Raw genomic sequence first — 22,223 nt, 5'->3', positions numbered from 1 at the left:
GAATCGTTTTATTCAGAGAAAAGATAGTCTCGGCGAGCTCGGGCCAGCAGACGACAGGGCTGTCAATGTACTTGTCCCGAGACTCTACCGAGTCTCTTGATATGGCCGATTTAAACGTGAAAAACGTGAATATTTTTGAAAAAAAAAACTTATTTTATATTTTTTTTTTAGCTATTTTACCACAAAGAATTCATACTGTAATCATAATCAGGGTTGATCGCAATAGTTGAAGTTTAACAGAGAATTTTCATGTAATCATAGAACCACTCCTCTTTACAATATGGCGGCAAGATTGTAAATATGCTACAAAAATAAGCTAATTTTTTTCTCGAAAACTATTGAGGGGGAAAAGAGTCCCTTTTAATGAAAATTTTTTTTTTTTTTCAATTTGTCGAAAATTACGTGAAAATTAACGGGGACCGTTAAGGAAGTATGTATTTATTAGAAAGTATGTCCGAAAACCGAAATTTTATTTCATGACATTATTTTGTGTAATTATTAGTTTTCAATACACAGAGAATCGAAAAAAAATGAAAAACAAAAACTGTGAGTAAAATTAAGCAGTTAAAAAATTGAAATTATTTGTAGATATTTCGAATACTTCAAACGACACACCAAAAATTTGTGAAGTAATTTTGAGATTGTAAAAAATTGGGGTGGTCCACTTGATATGGAATACCACATATTTTAGTGCTTAATTTTCACCGATTTTCCAATATTTAATCGAACTATTAAGATTAACGTTTCGTAACTGAACACTTTCTATATTGAAAATCGGTTTGATAAATTGAAATCAGACGACGTCTAGAGCATACAGTCTCACTGAAATAATAGCACTCTAAACTACTAGGTGCAATTACTCAAAAACTAATTATCCAACTGTGTCTCGGTTTTGCACACTTATTTTACAAATATATTTTGCAAATATTTATCGTTACCTACTATCATGCAAAAAATGCAGAACCAACTTCAAAGATAGCGACGATACTAATTTTTGAAGGAAATTTTTTATGTTTTTAAAAATAATTTTCTTTATTTATTAATCGTTCGGGTGATTTCAGCATTCATTCTTTTCACATTTTCACTCTCTACATTTCGTCTTTATAATTTCTTTTCCATAGCTCCAATGGTTACCGTTCTATAAGCAAAAAACCAAAAAAGTACGGTTTTTTCACTAATATGTAAATTTAAAAAAAACCGAAATACGGATCTCGGAACTATTGACTCAACACTAGGGCACTTTTCTGCATGTGATCGCACTCGCGGTTATGTCGTAGCACTTTTATCAAAATTAAATCCTTTGTTTCCTGACCTAAGATACAAGTTTCGATATTTTTTTTTAACTTCTCACGATCACAGAATTGAATTTTTTCTATATATTTAGGAAAATATCTCCAATGTATCTGAGCAAGAAAATATCTGTCAACTCTGTAGTTATTGGGAATAGAAAATATCAAAACCATTAGTCACGGTTGGGAATGGGTTCCGAGCGACCGATCTGGTTCAAACTTTTTGTACTACATTATAGGGAGAGTATCTCAAACATAATTGAGTAATAAACAACTTGGAAACTGTAAATGATGCGATTGGTTGAAATATATTATAGATTTCCTAGTAAGTATTTCGCATTCGAAATTTACGAAAAAAAACTTCTATTTAATCTTCTTCTAGTGTCCTCGGACTCAGAAATTCCAAAAGCATGTAAATATCCTATTGGATTTCATTTCTTGCCAACAAAAAGGGCCAGTTTAGCGATTTTGAGATGTTTTGTAAGATGAGAACACAGACCTGTTGGCGGAATTTTGTTGGTGCATTCGGTTCCAGCACGTTCAGATACATAGAAAATAATTGTATAGTTGAATATAAGACCAATATAGGAAGCATTCATGAAAGATATGAGCTTTTATCATATCGTAGTTTATGATTGCAAAGGTTCAATACTATAATCGATTCAAAATATGAAATTGGAGATGAAAAAAATAAAATTGTTGTGTGAACTGATGACGCAAAATAAATATTTAAAAAAATGTTGCCCCAGTTCGAGGCTACCCACGTTTCGACGATGCAACAAATGCTACGGTGATTCAGACTTCCGACTTATCAGCAACTTTCAAAGCATTTAAGCCTGGCACAGATTACGCGATACAGGTACGAGCAAAAACCACACGAGGATGGGGCGAATACACACCGGTTATTTACAAAAAAACACCGTATACCATGGGCCTGGGTATGTAAATCAAGAAGTGACTTTAACCGTTTAATAAATGCTATCGTTTACACGGAAATATGTTTTATCGGTAAAATATATTTGTTTGCGCTATTTTTTCTATTCATTCATTGTTTACAGATTATGTTGGTGATGATGATAATATGCAAGTACGCATTATAGCCGGTACGATCGTTGCTGTGGTGGTTCTTCTTGTTATAATAATTATTATGACTGTACTCTTTCTTCGAAGGTAAATAAGCGATTTATATTTCATTTTAAATGGTTTAAAGAATCTGTCGTCCGTCCATCCGAGACTTACTTTCCATTCATTTTACATGTACTCCTACGGAATCCGCCTGCACGGATATTCACTCGAATTCATGATGTCCATCTTCCTTGACTAACGACGACACTGTGTTCTACGGTGTTGAATCTTGCATGTTGAAAGGGCCTTTTTTAACTCTATAGCAATACCATAATTCTTGGGGGTTCTTAATAAGAACATTTCCGATTTTTTTTCTGTCCCAGAAGCTTGAATGCCTCCTTATCAATAAAAAAAAGTAACCATATCAAATTTCAGCTGTTTATTTCAATGATAATTCGCGCCCTCGGACTGTCGAAATTTTGTATTTAAATAATACGAGAGTTTTTCGGATTCATTTTCATCCATCTGATGTCGGTTGCATTTTGTGCCATCGTCTTGTAACTATGCTTGATTTGTATAGATTATTTTATAGTGTATAAAATCACTTTTAAGATTTTCATTGTAATTTCAATGGCTTTACAAATACGGTAAGCAGTCGTTCGCAATTTTTTCAGATTTTTTTCTGAGCCCATATGAGCACATTAGTTTTTTCGAAATTTCGTATAATTTTTTTGTAAACGGTCATAGCTCATTCAATAATAGAGATATCAAAATATAATAGTAGATCATTTTTTCGACGTAAGTCGAAGTTAAAAAAAAATACAAAAAAAATATCAAATAGTATATTACGACCCCAAGGCCCGAAAGTTGGATTTCGGGCTTCGGCTTCGTCCCGGCTTTCATATCGCACATGCCAGGGCATCCAAAATTTGGGCCGTGGGTTGTATACTATTTTTTCTTGATCCGGTACCCGGAAGTACGTTCAATAATTACTATTTGGAGCGGGCATTAAAAACATAAACAAAAAGTAAAAAAACACCCACAAAAATATCACACAATAACACAACAATATTATTAGTACAAATAAATAATTTGTTGATAAATGTCTGATTTAAAGTTCCATGATAGTTAACAATTTCTATATATGAATATTTCCCGCTATACTTGACAATTTATATGAATACACATATGTACTTTCCTATGAACCTGGAATCTGGAAATACAACATTATTCCGCACGACCATATTCATTTTATTAGTCCGGTTACATTAGTTTCTGTTTTCGCATCTGGACAAACAAATATATTTTATTCGTCCGGGTTTATGGCAGTATAGCGCATAACATGAAAATTTATTAATTAATCTCCAGTTCAATTTTCAAAGCCTCAGATGACTCAGGAGTTCCGTAATTGAACAAAATGACACGCCAATTTTACCTCCACCACCGCGAATCGTTTTATTCAGAGAACAGATAGTCTCGGTGAGCTCGGGCTAGCAGACGACAAGGCTGTCAATGTACTTGTCCCAAGACTCTACCGAGTCTCTTGATGATGAAAACTACGCTATACGCGCCTGCGCGCCTGCTTGAAGCAAATAATGATGCTTGGCAACGAATAAACAAAATCATGGCAACGATTACAGGCTTCACATTTATATATCATCTTTTTTAAGGACGTTGTATGCAAAACACCCTTTTCGACAGATTTTGTTAAAATTTTGCTCGGGTCTTGTTATAATATTTCTTAATTTCTTGCAAAATTTCAATGCGATTGACCACGTCGTTTCAGAATAAATCGAATCTGAAAATCTGAAAATTAACACAGGGCTTATGGGAAAATCCGCAAAATACCTAACAAAATTCACGTTTGCACATGTCATTGGAAAACGGATCGACAGAAATGCTTGAAAAACTAGCATCACTTTATTCGATAAATTTTGGATCCATTAGAATTTTTAAATATTTTTTCACCACGTCGTTATATCGGAATTAATTCTGAAAATAGGTAAAGTTCGTAAAGATCGCACGAGGAGAATAATTCCGAGCAGTCAGCTGTACCAAACTGGCAACGCCGTTTGAGTTGTCTGTTGTGCAACATAATCTTATTCTCCCGTCTCACAACATTCAGAAGTCCATATTTGAATCTTTACAATTGTGAATGATAATAACTATAAGCATTATATTTATTGGATAATGATTATTTCGACTGTTCAATTTTTTTTTGTTTAAATAATAATGAATATTTTAATTTTCAATTTTTTTATGTCTATCATAACTGAATATCATTACAATAATGGTTATGAAAAAAGGTTGGGATAAAAAATGTTGCCAAAATAATTATATTCAATCATGTTTTTAATCTCTATGATCACTTTTTATTAACGTACATCATTATAATTTTTTTTAAATTCGTAACAATTTTGCACTCTTCTGAAATCCTTTACTCTAACGACGGTTTTTTGTACATTTTTTGTACATACAGCACTGGCGACTCGGTAATCGCTTGACTCACTCAGCGAATGACAATTTTTTTTCAGATTTCTGTAAGCAACGGTATTATTGAAACTTTCATTGGTTTGGTTAGATGCAGCATGAGAAAATTTCGATGCATTACCTGCATATTTATCGAATACTGCACGAAGTTTTTCGCGAAGCCGTTGATCTTTCAACAAAAAAGCTTGAGATTGACTATTCGGCTCAGAGTTTCGATGACACCAGTCTCCGCAATTTTCATGATCACCGAAGACGTGATCGGGAATGCTCCGGAGTGAAGCTGCTAACAAATTAACATTTCCTTTGTTTTGGGCGACAGCATATCCAAAGCACTTCTTTAAATGGGGAATTACTTCTTTCTTAGACATTTCCGAATGATTTTTTTTGAACTCGTACAATTCATTTACCAAGTGTTTGCGGAGGTGATTGTTATCTATTAATTTTACTATACTGTGAGAGCTACCACGACGGACAGCTGCAATTGTGGAGCTATCTTCATTACCGATAAGGACTCAAACGTTCAGTTTGGTTTCTTTCAAAATTTGGCTATTATTTATAAGTTCAGCGCCCAGATCGGCTTCCATAGCTTTCGCACTACCCATAAAATTTTTGCGGCAGTCATGATCCTTTGGATCATGTCCCTTGTCACAGAGACGGCATTTTCTGTTACGTGTTCCGTAATCTAAGATTTTCCCACTTAAAAAACCAATAATCGCTGTATAACCGTTGAGGCTGTCGTAACAATACATCTGCCGGTTCCTCTTTTTGACCATCCCATGACATAGGAGACAATGATGTTGACAATTTTTCCCAACGCTGAATCGAAATCTTCCTGTGCAGTTTCGCTATTGTTCTCATCATAAGTTTCCTGATCATTGCGAATTGTAGATAGCTCGGGGTAAATTTCACTCACAATGTGCAAAGGCCTATTAAAAAGAGAAGGGGGTAGGATTGAGTGTTATGTATAGGGTGCAAATGAATGCGAATGGGCCTAACGGGAACAGATGGAGTATGTTAGAATAAAATTTATCTTTATTCACGTCAATATTAAGTTTACATTCTTCTTACTAATGAGAAGGATGTTTCATGGATGGAATAATTTATTGTATTAAATTTACATTTTTTTAAATTCATTGATCTCAGCGTCTTTTGTTAAAAATTGCTTTCTAAAATATCTTATTAACCCTCTTGGACCGTATGTTGCTTCTACGCAACACGCGCTTCCAGGCCCAATAAAATTACATCGGTCAGTAAGGTCGGGGTTCTAACTGCCTATTTCCATCAAGCAAGGTTTGATTGCACCATAGATAATCCTAAACCAAGAGATAAACTGCTTTAACCCATCGAAATATCAATATGAAGTCGGCATTTCATGTTGAGTTGGCGTTGTGTGAAAAGGCACTTTAGTTATCGCAAAAAAAAAGTGAGTAGACATTTTTTTTCCTACTCCAAACGTTATTTCCTTTCAAAGGGAAGCTAATATGATGTATTTAAGGTATTTGGTGCTAGATTCATTCGTAAATTTTCCTGATTTTGCTCCCCAAGGACCTGATGCTGCGCGCAGCGAACATTCAAAAATTCATATTTCCCAACAAAAAAACTGAAATGTCACAATGGATTCGGAAACTAGAAAGTATTTTGACATAAAATTATGAAGGAAATCATTTTCCGTCAACGCGAAATAGGTCTCGGTCTGAGAGGATTAATGGTCATGGTTGCAATTCTAAAATCAATGTACTGTTATTAACAAAAAAATGAGTAGTAAAAAAATTACATAACGTCTAAAATTATAAAAAAGAATACTTATATTTAAATACTAAAAAAATCCCGCATTTACGATGGCAGCGCTTGAAAAATTTCGGGACTCGTTTTCAATAAACAATTCTCTTTCAAAAAATTGGCGTCAAGCTACTACTGCTGGAAACATTATGAACTTTCGTCGAAGTATGCTAGGCTTCATTAAAAAGGGTTTTCTTCCCGAATCTGACAGAAAAAAAAGGTTTACAAAATTTCATTATTGACATTATTTTGTGAAAATAATCAACCATAGTTAGTTTCCAAAAAAACAAACAGTTTGTTGAGAATTCTCTATTTGTATTTTCCAAAGAAAAAACCCAGTAATGAGGACCATCATATTTCTCAGGAAATATAATATTGTTCTGAATCTTCATGGTTTTAACAATTACATATGTGTGGGAACGACACATGTTGATATTGCTGGGGGCAATGATGGAAAGTTCTTTCCATCATTGCTAACTCTTCCCAAGGAATAATTGAAGGATAAGAAAAAAGAATACATAAAAAAAAGAAGTGACAGTTTTGAGTTTCAGTTTATTTGCAAACCTAAAAGAGAAAAAGTCATTCACGAACATGTAATTGAGTTGAAAAATACAGAATCTTTTAATACATTATATCTGATCCCATAATTTTGGGGGCTCGTCAATAAAATTTTTAACGTACATAAAAGTGAATTTTTTTAAATTGATTTGCGAAAAGACGAAAGACGAAAAACGAAAGAAGTTAAGAAGACGAAAGACGAACGACGAAAGAAGTTAAAAGAAGTAAAGAAAAGATCGTGAAAATAAAATTACGATGGAATCAACTAATGAAAAAAGACTGATTTCAAGACCAAAAAGAAAAAAGATAAGTGAAACGGAAGAAGCTGGTGTTTCATCAATGGTCCAAATTGATAGAGAAACTAGTGAAACATCTCAATAAAGACGCTCATAGTGAATCTGTGTCGACACAATGTATGATTGATTTATACAAAAGAGAAAGGGATTTGGCTGAACGTGAACTCGCCATCACAAGACGTGAATTACAATTAATTCGTGATACGCAAATATTCAACGATAATAATGTTGATAATATTGACACATCACCTCGAAGATCTTTTCTTCAAAGTCCAAGGAAAGTATCGGTAACGGCTATAGCTGATCTTTTGGATTTTTTCGAAGGAAATTCAGAAAAATTCGAAACATGGGAAAAACAGGTACTGTTTTTGAAAGACTCTTATGAATTAGATGAATCTATGACGAGAATTCTTATCGGAATGCGATAGAAAGGGAAAGCTTTAGAATGGTTTCACTCGGGATCAGAATATATACAAATGTCAGTGAATGGACTATTGACCAATCAACGCAGTATGTTTTTTCGCCGTACCAATAAAATTTTCTTGAAACGACGTTTTGAAGAACGACAATGGAAGAGAATAGAAACTTTTTGCGAATATGTTCACGATAAAGTTATTTTGGCAAATCGAATAACTGTTCCACAGGATGGATTAATAGAACATATTGTCGATGGAATTCCCGATCAGAATTTACAAAACCTAGCGATTCACAACAAAAGAAGATCTCGTGATGGCATTTGAAGAAATTTCATTGCAAACTCGAATCGATACGTATTCAAAAACGTCCTCATCGCGTGATCTCAAAAACATGACTGACAAGAAAAATCGTAATAGCAGTAAATATTGTTTTAATTGCGGTTCATCCGATCACATAAGCTCAGATTGTCCGTCAAAAGACAAAGGAACCAAATGTTTTAAATGTGGAGAATTTGGACACATAGCTCCAAAGTGTATGCACAAAAACACGCCCAACTCGGGAAAAAACTGCAATGCAGCAATTGCTTGTGGGAATAAAATTTTCAAAGCAATTTCGATCGAAGGAAGAGCGATGGGTTGCTTTGTTGGACACTGGTAGGGATTTACATTTGATGCGAATGGAGCAATATATAAAAATTGGTGCACCAGAGTTAAGTGGGCAGAGAATAAAATTTCAAGGCATAGGATCATGCGAAATTCCATCTCTTGGAAGTTTTCATGCTGAAGTCAAAATAGATGATGAAAAATTTGATCTGAAAATATATGTTGTGTCAGATGAATATTTAAAATATGAATTCTTGTTGGGAGCAGGATTATTAAAAGGCACTAAGACCGTAATAAAAGAAGGAAATGAGAGCATTATCAAGTTAAATTTTAAGAACAAAAACATCGAAAATGAAGAAGAAATACCTGATGTTTTTCAAATTAATGTTTCAAACCTTTGTAATGAGAAAATTGATAAATCAAATCACATTGATACAAACGGAATTAAGTCTGATGATGTAAAAGCAGAACTTGAACAAATAGTTGAACGATACAAACCTGAAAATCAATCAAAAAGGAAATTGTATTGCAAGATGAGAAACCTATTTATCAACGTGCAAGAAGATTGTCAGCTGATGCAAGGACAGAAGTAAACAGACAAATACTTTCATGGATCGAAAATGGAATTGCTCGTCCAAGTCGATCAGAATACGCTAGTCCAATTGTAATTGTTAAAAAGAAAAATGGAGATTCAAGAATTTGCGTGGATTATAGGAATCTAAATAGAAAAATACTCAAGGATCGTTATCCACTTCATCCATTGATAGAAGATCAAATAGATCGATTGCAAGGTGCATCTGTGTTCAGCACATTAGACTTGAAAGACGGATTTTTTCATGTGCCAATCAGTGAAAAGAGTATCAAGAGACGCGGTAGCGGCTCGACGCCAAGTATTAAAAGGAAAAACTGCAGCGCAAAAGAAAAGCCAGCGCGAGCCCTGCCGCTACTCTTATATACGCGAATATGCCGGTTTTATGCCGTCACAGAATTTTCAAATGGCTCTCACAAATAAACCATTTCATAAAAGAACTTGAAAATTTGTGACGATTTTTTTTCGATTTTTCTCTTTCCATTGGTCTTTGTTGCAAGTAAATCCGTCCAGTAAATCCTGAGATATGTAACGTTAGGGATTTAAAATCCATCATTTCGGGATTTTCATTTTCTTAGAGACAGAGAGGCGTAAGTTACGCTTGTTTACATTTGGACTTACGTCCTTTGCAAGATTTCTTACTTTTGTCACACTCTACGTCACGCACTACGCTGAACGCGGCTACCCCCTCTCCTTCTGCGTCGCCGAGCGAGAGAGACAGAGAATGGGCGCACAGCGGGGGCAATACCAGCTCCTGGTTTGCGCATAAAATATGTATATAATTATATAATATATATTTTATTTATTAATATTAATTAATAATAAAATATTATTATAATAAATATTTTATTATAATTAATAAATAATATAATATATATATTATATTATACAATATATAATATAAAATGATAATATTATAATCAAATAAAAAAATTGAATAATACGAATAACATTAAATAATAAATAATAAAAATAAAAAAATATAAAATTCTGGTCGACGCCGCTGGATTTTTCGAGGATGTCTAGGGCGATAGCTCATGGGTTTTGGAGGACTAGGTTTAGGTACATTCTATCGCGATTTTCGATTTCTAGGTGGACGACTCCATAGTTTTTTATGTCCAGATATATTCCTCCATGGCTTTCGTCGTCTAGGTATGTTTTTTCATGGTTACCGAGGTCTGGGTCGACGGCTCCTTAGTTTTCGATGTCCAGGTATGTTTCTTCATGGTTTTCATGGTTTCGGATAATTCCTCCATGGATTTCGATGTCTAGGTATATTCCTCCATGGTTTCTGATGTGCGAGTGTATTTCTCCATAGTTTTTCATGTCCACGTGTATTTCTCTATAGTTCTTGATGTCTAGGTATATTCCTCCATGGTTTTCGCGATCGAGGTTGACGGCTCCACAGGTTTCGATGTCCAGGTATGTTTCTCCATGGTTTTCGTGGTCTCGGATAATTCCTCTATGGGTTTCGATGTCTAGGTATATTCCTCTATGGTTTCTGATGTGCAGGTGTATTTCTCCATAGTTCTTGATGTCTAAGGTATATTCCTCCATGGTTTTCGTGGTCTAAGTATGTCTCTTGATGGTTTTCGCGGTCGAGGTCGACGGTTCCACAGTTTTCGATGTCTAGGTATGTTTCTCCATGATTTTCGTGGTCTAGGATAATTTCTCCATGGGTTTTGATGTCTAGGTATTTTCCTTCATGGTTTTCAATGTCTAGACGTTTTCCTTCATGGTTTTCGTGGTCCAGGTATATTCCTCCATGGTTTTCGTGGTCTAGGTACAATCCTCCATGGTTTTCGTGGTCTAGGTACGTTTGTTCATGGTTTCAATGTCTAGGCATGTTCCTTCATGGTTTTCGTCATCCAGGTATATTCCTCCATGGTTATCTCGGTATAGGTAGATTCCTCCATGGTTTTCGTGGTCTAGGTATGTTTCTTCATGGTGTTCGTAGTCGAGGTCGACGGCTCCACAGTTTTCGATGTCCAGGTATGTTTCTCTCGGGTTTTCGTGGTCGAGGATAATTCCTCCACGGGTTTCGATGTCTAGGTATATTCCTCCATGATTTTCAATGTCTAGGCATGTTTAATCATGGTTTTCGCGGTCGAGGTCGACGGCTCCTCAGTTTTCGATGTCCAAGTATGCTTCTCCATGGTTTTCGTGGTCTAGGATAATTCCTCCATGGGTTTTGATGTCTAGGTATATTCTTTCATGGTTTTGAATGTCTGGACATGTTCCTTCATGGTTTTCGTGGTCCAGGTATATTCCTCCATGGTTTTCGATGTATGGATATGTTTGTCCATGGTTTTCGTGGTCTAGGTACATTGCTCCATGGTTTTCGTGGTCTAGGTAGATTCCTCCATAGTTTTCGTGGTCTAGGTAGATTCCTCAATGGTTTTCGTGGTTCAGGTATATTCCTCCAGGGTTTTCGATGTCTGGATATGTTTTTCTATGGTTTTCGTGGTCTACGTAGATTCTTCCATGGTTTTCGTGGTCTAGGTATGTTTCTTCATGGTTTTCGCAGTCGAGGTCGACGGCTCTACAGTTTTCAATGACCAAGTATGAAGGACCACGAAAACCATGTTCCTTCATGGTTTTCGTGGTCCAGGTATATTCCTCCATGGTTTTCAATGTCTAGGCATGTTTCATCATGGTTTTCGTGGTTCAGGTATATTCCTCCATGGTTTTCGATGTCTGGGTATGTTTCTCCATGGTTTTCGTGGTCTAAGTTGATGGTTCCACAGTTTTCGATGGCTAGGTCTGAGTTTCCATAGTTTTTGTTCTCTAGGTATATTTCTTCATCATTTCCGCGATCTAGGTCGATGACTCCATACTTTTCGATGTCTAGGTATGTGTCTACATATTTTTCAATGTCTAGGTATATTCCTCCATGGTTTTGGATGTCCAGGTATATTTCTTCATAGTTTTAAATGTCTACGTATGTTCCTTCATGGTTTTCGTGGTCCAGGTATATTCCGTCATGGTTTTTGATGCTAGGTCAACATTTCCATAGTTTTCGACGTTTGGTTATGGTTCTCCATGGTTTTCATGGTCTAGGTCGACGGTTCCATTGTTTTCGATGTCTACGTCGACAGCTCCATGGTTTTCGATGGCTAGGTATATTTCTCCATGGCTTTCGTCGTGCTGGTATGTTTTTTCATGCTTTTCGAGGTCTAGATCAACGGCTCCGTAGTTTTCAATGTCCAGGTATGTTTTCCCATTGTTTTCGTGGACTAGGTTGACGACTTCATAGTTTTCACTATTCCGGTCCATAGCTCCATAGTTTCCGATGTTAAGATGAATTTGTCCATGGTTCCCGATATGAAAGTCAATGGCTCCATAGTTTCCGATAGTGTGGTGAGTTTTTCTAAGGTTTTCGATATCTAGGTCGTCGGCTCTATAGTTTTCGAAGTCTAGTTTGGCGACTATAGAGTTTTCGATGTCTAGGTGGATGCCTTCGTATTTTTCAATATATATTCGACAATTTTATATTTCCCGATATTTAGGTAAACGGTGCAATGGTTTACGATATATTTCCTCATAGTTATCGATATCTAGATCTGCGATTTAATAGTTAACATTGACGAGGCAGGTTCAGACGTTACAGAAGACCATGAAAAAATATCACTGGACACCAATAACCATAAAGCTGTGGTCTTAGACATTGAATACCATGGAAACATCTCCTTGGACATTGCAAACCATTGACAGTATCCATGTCAACATGGAATCCATGAATGAGATGAAGATAGTTTCAAAAATCATTTTTCCAAGTAAACAAGTGGAGCTTTTCAAAAAAAGGAATAGAAAATGAAAATATCATCCCATTGCATAGGAATTTCCCAATCTTTCATTGGAAAATTCGATTTGCTGAATGGATAATCAAAATCGTCACCATTATTGCTTGTAAAAGGTTTCAACTCACATGAACATAACCGCACAGTTTTCGTCCGTCTACATAGAAAAATTGGCTGTGTCGATTGCTTTTGGCACATAGAGAAAAGCACTCAACTTGAAACAAATCGTTTTAAAAATTTTCGTCGAAGACGAGGAATGTATTTTGTCTCTTAAGTAAATATTGTCACGCCTCTAAAAAATCAGCTAAGTTAGAAAAAAAATAATTGACAAAGTAAAAAAAGAACGCCAATTATTAAAAGGTCGCGACCGTAGTTTCCAATAATTTTCTATATTTGCATTATCAATAAAAAACTTCAAAATATAAAAAAAAATGAGATCGTTTTCTGAAGTTGACAAATATAGTGAATGAAATACGATTCCTATATAGTTGTCACGTCTCGCAAAAAGAAGTGAAATCAGTAAATATTAAAACTTCAAAAAGTAAAAAAGGCACGCCAAGTATTAAAAGGTCGTGACCGTCGTTTTAAATGATTTTCTATATTCGCATTGTCAATAAATAAATTTAAAAAAATGTTCAACTGTGAAAAAATATGAGATCTATTGTAACATATACAGTGAATGAATTACGTTTCCTGTAGGAATTCTGAATTTTGGAAATAAAAAAAAATGAGATCATTTTCTAACGTAGCCAAGTACAGTGAATGAATTAAGGTTATTGTGGAATTCATTCGTGTACACTTTTAGCCCTAATCCCTCACTTATTCAGAAAAATTTTCCAGCAAACGTCACAGAGCAACAAAGGTTTCTCGAATGATTCTGCAATTATTAAGAGATTATCATCTGTTTTTATGCTAGCTCGGATTATAAACTTAAAACAGTTTACGCGTACAAGTGCATGCATTGTATCTATACGATGAACTGCACAAATTCATTTTCAACATTACACACAAGCTTGGCGTGCATGGTTTTCAATCGGAAGCTCGGCGAAGGAATGCCTCATCCGTCCATATATTTGAAGAAAACTTGATGATCCTCTCATGTAATTGTTTTTTAATTTGCCATCCCTTTTCCATCCAACTATTTTATTGAGTAGTTCGACGTGAAATCCCGCGCTGTGTACACAAAGAAAAATATCTATTCTTGACTAGTTTGACTGATAAATTCATTACTCCAAATGTTTCGTATTCAACGCGTTTTCTTTTCTCAAATCAATGTTTACACAGCTTACTTCTTTGTTCATCCATTTCAATACTTGTGTAATTCATCCAATCATCTGCCCATTTGGTAAAAAAAGAGTGTACGGACAAACGAGTGAAAGTGACGCGTGGATAAATTAAAATGCGTATGGGCATGAAAGAATGGCCGTATCTATCCGTACAAGATAAAGGCATATAAAGGGATTGATTGATTTCATTTCTTTATCCGTTCGTTTAATTGTTCAATTTTATCCACAAATTTCACCCATCTGTATTGTTTACCAAATCATTATATAACAGGGCCCCTCTTATTTTATTGGGGGATCGGTTTTTTTCACACTCGTTCATACAATTCTAATTAATTTTTGTTTTCATAGTAAATTTGAACAATTGTATCTTCCCGAGCTTCCGATTGAAAACCATGCACGCCAAGCTTGTGTGTAATGTTGAAAATGAATTTGTGCAGTTCATCGTATAGATACAATGCATGCACTTGTACGCGTAAACTGTTTTAAGTTTATAATCCGAGCTAGCATAAAAACAGATGATAATCTCTTAATAATTGCAGAATCATTCGAGAAACCTTTGTTGCTCTGTGACATTTGCTGGAAAATTTTTCTGAATAAGTGAGGGATTAGGGCTAAAAGTGTAAAATATACAGCATTTATCGTTTCTGATGGGCAATTTGAGTTTTTAAAAACGCCCTTCGGATTATGCAATTCTCCGGCAGTTTTTCAAAGATTCATCAATACAATTTTCAGAGATCTATTGCTAATGGAATTGTATTAGTATATATGGATGATTTAATTATACCATCACAAAGTGAAGCCGGACAAGTACTTAAAAATTGTGATGGGCCGGACAAGTACTTTTAACACATATTTAAACATAATTTGTATCGATCCAATCGACGTCGAATTTTGTGAATAATACCACAGGATCCTGAAAGTCTGAGAAGAATCGATTTTCTTATAAGTCTCTGCCACCATAGAGTAACAAATAACTAGCTTTCATGTGATTTTTTTGGATTTAAAAGCTTCTTAGAACGTTTTAATAATGTCAAAATTTGGAGTGACTAATAAAATACTTGTCCACTGATTGATATCATAAATTTTAGTGCTGCACGTAATTCAAGTGGTAACTTTTTTCAATTCATTAGAAAATAGTTGGCCTCTAATTGATATAATAAATTTTAATGCTGCACGTAAATTAGATGGAATTTTTTTCAATTGATTTAGCTATTCGAATCACATAAGAAGAATGAGGCATCGGTTTCCAAAATGATTTCAAGCAGGGTTTTTCGGTTTTTTATTTTTTACTTGTTATTTGATTCTTTTGACACTTTAAAAGATAGATACAGATTAGTTTTTTTTTAAGATAATGTTTTTTCAAGATTTGAGAAATTTTTTTCGAATTGTTCTGTATTTTCTTTACAATTTGAAAAAAAAAATTTTGTAAGTTTTTTTTATGGATGGAATTATCAGCAAACGAGGGACCTTCAATGTACTTGTCCCAACCTTTTTTTTCCTATGGGAAGTTTATGGTATGATATCACGTCTTTTTTCTCAAAAATTCCTTATTTATGTTCAGATGACTATAGGATTTTTGTTTAAATTTCTATGAATTATTTATGATTTTCGGCTTATAACGTTGGTTTTCACGAAAAAAGACCCATTTTTCGTCAAAATTGTACTGGAAATATTTCGTCACAGGTTTATCCTTCGACGTTGGCGATTTTTTCCTTGTACTTTAATATGTTATGCTTATTGGCAACCCAAGAGCATACGTATTGCGGGCCGAGATATGATTTTCGGCTTATAACGTTAGAAAAAAGAAAGGAAAAGAGGAAAGATTGATCAAATTCAAGACACAACAAATCCAACAGAATTGTCCATTTTTAAATGTCGCTTTTGCATTCTGAATCGAGACATTTTCGTGTCATCCAAAACGTGCCCCCGATGAAATATATTTCCAAAGTTTGCAAGTGGCCGAAAAAAGGCACCCGGTAACATTTATTATGTCAGAACTCAAAGAAGCAAAAAAACTGAGCGTACTTAATTCAACAGAGCAACAGAATTCAATGACGTTTAAGGTACCTTCATTGGTTTTGGAGAAAAACAATTTCAGGAGAATTTAGAAATGTAAAAATTCAGAATAGAATTTCCAGATTACATGCTACAGTTGGAGTAAATAATTTAAATGATTGGCACAAATGCTGCTACACAAAAATATGAAAGTTTGAAGGTATTCACTCCATACCACATGACGCTGAAGTTTCCAACGATGGAGTCCAACGAAATGATCGAAAAAAACTCTCCAATAATTGCAGTAATTCTCCTATTTTGTTCCCTGCCAAATTTGCTATTCGTAGTTTTTCAAGCTGCACCAACGATCGTGAAATAAAAAATTGGTGAATTACAAACTTTTTTTCGTTCATTTCGTTGGACTCCAACGTTGGAAACTTCAGTGTCGTCCATACCGCAGTAATACAAACTTCAATACTATTTGAAAAGAAACACTTTAAGACTTGCTGAACAAAGTTCCATTACATATTACCATAATCAAAGATAGGGGGTGATACTAGCACATACACTTATCCACAGAAATTTCAAAGTTTGCAGGTATCTGCTGCGATTCAATGTATCTGCGCAATTAGTTTGGAAGACAGCAATGTCAAATCTATCCATAAATGATCACCTGAAGACTTTTGTAATGAATTTTTCACTCCATATTTATGTTACAGTGAGAGTCAAAAAGTAAAATGAATGGCACAGTATATAAATTTTATAGTTCGCAGATTTTTGCTGTATTTCAATGATCCAAATCTATAGTATTATAGTGAAAAGTTGTTAAAAGTCATGATGTTACATTAAATGACATAGCGCACATAACATTCAGAAATTCTGTAGGTTTCCATGATGTTGGCAGGCATTATACTTAATCGCATCCAAAACTGAGCAACAGTAGACTTATCGTAATGAATCTTTTCACTAATAATTCCACATTTGCAGTTTGTAGAATAGGAATACTCAACATACACGTCATTTCATAAGTATTGTTGTCAAAATTTGTGTTTGCCTACCGCATTCCGAAGATTCGACTTTACATATTATCAGCAAAAAAAGCATCCAAAGACTTTTTGGAACAAGTTTCAAAATTTATTACTCGACAGACCAGGTGGAAAAAGAATAACTACACTTATATCAAGACCAGAAACTGTTTTGAGAATCTGATGTACAAAATGTGCGATTGATGATCATAGCTGGAAACCTCCTGAATCACGTTACCACAATCAGCATGAAGAAATAATAGAAAATCATACGACACATATTAGGCAACGAATTAATAATATGTATCGATCCGCTGCAAACCGATGGAGTGAAAACAAGGATCGGAAAGAGCAGAGTCAAACTGCATAGGAAGCAGAATGTGGGAATATTCAAAAATAATGATGACACAAGAAATAAATTAGAAAATATTTATTCAATTGAAGTTTCTAACATCATACTAACAGTTCCGTGTGTTTTTGTTTTATTAATTATTTATCAACCATATCATTTCAGATCGAAATGAAAATTTGAGGTTATAGGTTAACGCACGTTTTTCCTCACAACTTTGAACTTTCAGAACTGTTTTCGATAAACTAATTTGACTTATCAAGTTTATATTATTTACCAACTATGCGAACGTTCGTTACATTTGTCGCGCACTTCGTAACGTCAAACGCCGGCCGGTTCGTTACCACACAACTATAAAAGGGAACTCGTATACATAATCCAATTACACACATGACATATAACCACGCTATAACTGACGATATATTTACGCTTGACAATATCCCTCGCACACTGGTTCAATTGAAGGAATTAATAGTTATTTCCAATCGAACGAAATAATAAAATCTGCATCACGCACTTTTTTAAAACACACGGATCACAGACTATATTTACGCGGCCGCTTTTATACCGGTTTAATTCACTAAAGACCGGTTTTCTTAATATTATATGACACCACATCACTATTTTTACTAAAATAATAAATATTATGCACTCCACTATAGACGACGAACATTTTTTAAAATTAAATTTAGACCGCACTTTGTTATGTCGAAACTACGTTTGTTTATGATGCTATCAAAAACTGACAGATGGTTGTACATATATACGTTGACGAAGTCTGAACGTGATTACGTTCATGGAGTCTGACCGTGGATACGTTCATGGAGTCTAAACGTGGTCGGTCAGATGGAGTGAGCCGAGATCGGTGAGCCAATCAGAATGCGTTGAGATACAACTCTACTACCACTAACTCACGTCAAAACGCGTATAGGTATACGTCGAACTCGTAATGTGTCAGTAACTTTTGCATAATCTTGAGCCCATGCAAAGTTTTTTCTCAGCAATTACGCCACCGATCCATACTGATTTTGGGCGAACTCGAAAGAGAATTTATTAATTAATCTCCAGTTCAATTTTCGAAGCCTCAGATGATTTATGAGTTTCGTATTTGAACAAAATGATATGCCAATTTTACCCCCACCACCGCGAATCGTTTTATTCAGAGAAAAGATAGTCTCGGCGAGAGCCTCAGGCCAGCAGACGACAGAGCTGTCAATGTACTTGTCCCGAGACTCTACCGAGTCTCTTGATAGGTGGAATTAGCGCCGATAATACTCGTAAGGAGAGGCTTCGGGCGAGACACTTTGTTTACATTTGGCCAGCGTGACCAGAATGCGAAGAAATAAGAGCGCTTGGAGTTTAACATAGAGCACGAAAAATTACGCGCATTAATAGTTTTTCTATTAAAATTCGAACATACCGCCCACCTCGTTCCGACGGAACGAAAAGAAATTTTGAGGGTATAATTTTCAGAGTGACCCAGGAGTTACATAATTCTTTGCCCGACATAGTGAACGAACTTAAAGCTAACAAAATGACATGAATTCCCGACATTCGTATTCGGACTTAAAGCTAGTTTAACGAAATGAATACATGATATTTGTATCGAACTTATAATATAAATTTTACAAAAAAATAATACCCGACATTATTTGTGAGCTTAACGGCAAAATGAACGAAAGATAATCGCGAGGTAACGCATTACGCGGAATCGCTCGCGTGCAGAAGGGGACAGACTTTAGCGATAGGGCGCTTGAGCTGGGTCTTCGCGGTTCGCAATGTGACGACGCGCACGAAACCATCGGGGCCCGGATGGGTAGCGACAACCCTGGCTAACTCCCAGCGGCACGGGAGGAGCTGCTCGTTTTTTAATAGGACAAGTGCATCGACTTGCACAGATCGCGATGCTTTTTGCCATTTTGCGCGTTGCTGTAGCGTATGTAAATAATCGTGGCTCCAGGCCTTCCAAATGTGTTCGCGCATGGCGAGGACCTTTTGCCAGCGAGACAAACGATTTTCATTGAGTTCGAGCAGCGATGGCTCGGGTACGCTAAGTAAGGGTCTACCGATTAGAAAATGACCCGGAGTGAGCGCGTCGAAATTGTCCGGATCGTCGCTCAAAGGCGCGAGGGGGCGTGAAGTTAAACACGCTTCGATTGCGCATAATAACGTGGAAAATTCGAGTTGAGAAAGCGTGTGAGTGCCGACAACTCTTTTCAAATGATGTTTGAAGCTTTTGACGCCAGCTTCCCAGAGGCCGCCGAAATGAGGCGCGGAAGCGGGGATGAAATGCCAGCGGATCCCGTCCGTTTCGAATTTTGCATGTAAATCGGGATTTTTAAGTGTAGAAAGGAAAGCGCGACGTAGTTCATTGTCGGCTCCTTGAAAGTTCGTACCGTTATCGCTGTACATGTCGGAGGGAAGACCGCGCCGGCTTACGAAGCGTTGAAAAGCGGCAATAAAGCCGGAAGTCGCGTAATCGTCGACGTATTCGAGATGAACTGCGCGTGTTGCGAGACATACGAACAGTGCAACGTAGTACTTGCGCGATTTTTGTCCGCGTCCGACAAACGGAGTAATGTGAAATGGGCCAGCGTAGTCCACGCCGCAATGAGAGAATGGCGGCGAGGGGTTGACACGTGGGGACGGAAGGTCGCCCATGAGTTGACTGGCAGAGACTGCGCGTTCGCGAGCACAGTTTAAACATCGGTTTATTCGAGATTTGACGAGGGATCTCGCGCCGAGAATCCAATAATTTTGTCGTAAGAGACGAAGGGTCAGCTGTGGACCGCCGTGTAATGATCGCGAGTGCGTTTGGTCGATAATTAATTCGCTGACATGATGACGCGGTAAAATCAGCGGATAGCGCTCGTCATACGATAAGAACGAGTGGCGCAACCGCCCACCAAGACGCAACTGGCCCTTTCCGTCGAGGAAAGGGTTGAGAGCTTTAAGATCGGTCGCGCGAGGCAGTGGCTCTTTTTCCTGTAGGGCGCGAATTTCCGCGGCGAAATGTTCGTTTTGAATTTTTCGTATCCAAAAATCGCGCGCGGCTTGGACACTGTCGGTAAAATGCGCTGGGGGTACGCGATTCGGATCGCGTTTTTGTGCTCGAAATTTGTTGAGCCAGAAAAATAATAAGCCTGTGACGCGGAGAAGTTTGCTCCAGCTTGAGAATTTTGATGAAAGGTCCCATTCCTCTCTTTCGTGAGCGACATGTATCGTCGCGGACGCGCGCTGCTCGCTGAGCGCGAACTTTTTATCGACTGCGCGTCCGGAAGCACAAGGTCGAGCGCTTGGCCAATAGGCCGAATTTTGACGAAGCCACGAAGGGCCTGACCACCAGTGGGTGACTGATTAATTCGGAAACGGGAATGCCCCGAGAAGCGCAATCTGCGGGGTTTTCGCCCGATGAGATGTGATGCCATTTTACTTCTGGCATTTTCGTTTGGATCTCTGAGACCCGATTCGCGACATACGGCTTCCAACGCGACGGATGCTGCGTAAGCCAGGAAAGGGCGACGGTGGAATCGGTCCAGCCGTGCACCGGAATTTTTTCGATTTTGAGAGCTTCCCGTACGTACTCGAGAAGCCGAACGAGCAATACTATTCCGTTCAATTCTAGTCTTGGAATAGCAACGGTTTTTAACGGCGTGACTCTAGATTTTGCCGCGATTAACGATACTGAAGTGTCGGTTGGCAATTTTAGAACGCGTAAATAGACGACTGCGGAATACGCGCGTTGCGAAGCGTCTGCGAAGCCGTGTAGTTCCATCGCGCAGTGAGATTGGGTTAGTCCGATCCAGCGAGGAATTTTTAAGCTTGAGAGATCGGGAAGCTCATAGCAATAACGTTCCCAATCTTCTTGAATTGATTGCGGGACATCGTCGTCCCAGTCGATTTTTGCAAGCCACAAATCTTGCATGAGTAGTTTGGCCTGGATAACAACGGGTGCAGCCCACCCGAGGGGATCGAATAGTCTCGCAATTAGCGAGAGAATTGTGCGTTTTGTTGTGCACGATTTCGGTACGGTACCGACTTGAAAACTGAATGCGTCTTCTTTCGGGAGCCAGGTAATACCGAGGACCTTGAGAATGGCCGAATCTTCTTTCGAGAGATCAATTGCGAGTTCGTGTCCGGTTGACGGAATATCGGATAATAAGTCGATATCATTTGCTGCCCACTTGCGTAAATTGAACCCACCGCGGTTTAATAGCGAGACGATTTGAGAGCGAATCGTTCGCGCCTCATCAAGAGACTCGGTAGAGTCTCGGGACAAGTACATTGACAGCTCTGTCGTCTGCTGGCCCGAGGCTCTCGCCGAGACTATATTAAAAAAAGAACGCCAAGTATTAAAAAACCGCCCCTCTAGTTTCGAATGATCTTTACTATATTTTCAGTAAATGAAAAATTTCCTTACGCATCATTTATTGCTAAAATGATACAGTAGGATGATCAAGATAAGAAAAAAAATATGAGATCATTTTAGCATAGCCAAGGATTTTGAATAAATTTCGATTTCTGCAAAGAATCATGTTACACCTCCAACTGTACTGGCTAAAGAGTTTTGTGACTTCAAGCGTTCCCAGAATGATTTTGCGATTAAGATATTGTTATTCTAATTTAATGCACAAATTCACTGTCAAAATTACACACAAACTTGGCGTGGATGGTTTTCAAATG

The 22,223-nt window shown here is 37.0% G+C and overlaps 1 protein-coding gene across 1 annotated transcript; it reads right to left on the bottom strand.

Annotated features, from left to right (window-relative positions):
• Positions 1 to 19,241: 19,241 nt before the first annotated feature.
• LOC122411356 (uncharacterized) lies at positions 19,242 to 21,465 on the bottom strand. The gene is made up of 2 exons (XM_043420104.1): positions 21,020 to 21,465; positions 19,242 to 20,709 (listed from the first exon to the last, which is right to left on the bottom strand). The coding sequence occupies exons 1-2, from the start codon at positions 21,463 to 21,465 to the stop codon at positions 19,242 to 19,244; spliced, it is 1,914 nt and encodes a 637-aa protein (XP_043276039.1).
• Between the last annotated feature and the right edge of the window lie 758 nt (positions 21,466 to 22,223).

Source organism: Venturia canescens, chromosome 5 (genome assembly GCF_019457755.1).
Source record: "Venturia canescens isolate UGA chromosome 5, ASM1945775v1, whole genome shotgun sequence".
Lineage (NCBI taxonomy): Eukaryota > Metazoa > Arthropoda > Insecta > Hymenoptera > Ichneumonidae > Venturia > Venturia canescens.
Note: the sequence above shows the minus strand (reverse complement) of the source record. Positions and strands in the feature narration are given on the sequence as shown.

What these genes read in the sequence shown, in the direction of transcription:
- LOC122411356 (XM_043420104.1), bottom strand. Translation starts at nt 21,465, where the DNA reads ATGCAAGATTTGTGGCTTGCAAAAATCGACTGGGACGACGATGTCCCG. An exon ending in CATCCGTCGCGTTGGAAGCC is followed by an intron (nt 20,710 to 21,019) that starts GTATGTCGCGAA and finishes AAAATTCTCAAG; the next exon opens with CTGGAGCAAACTTCTCCGCG.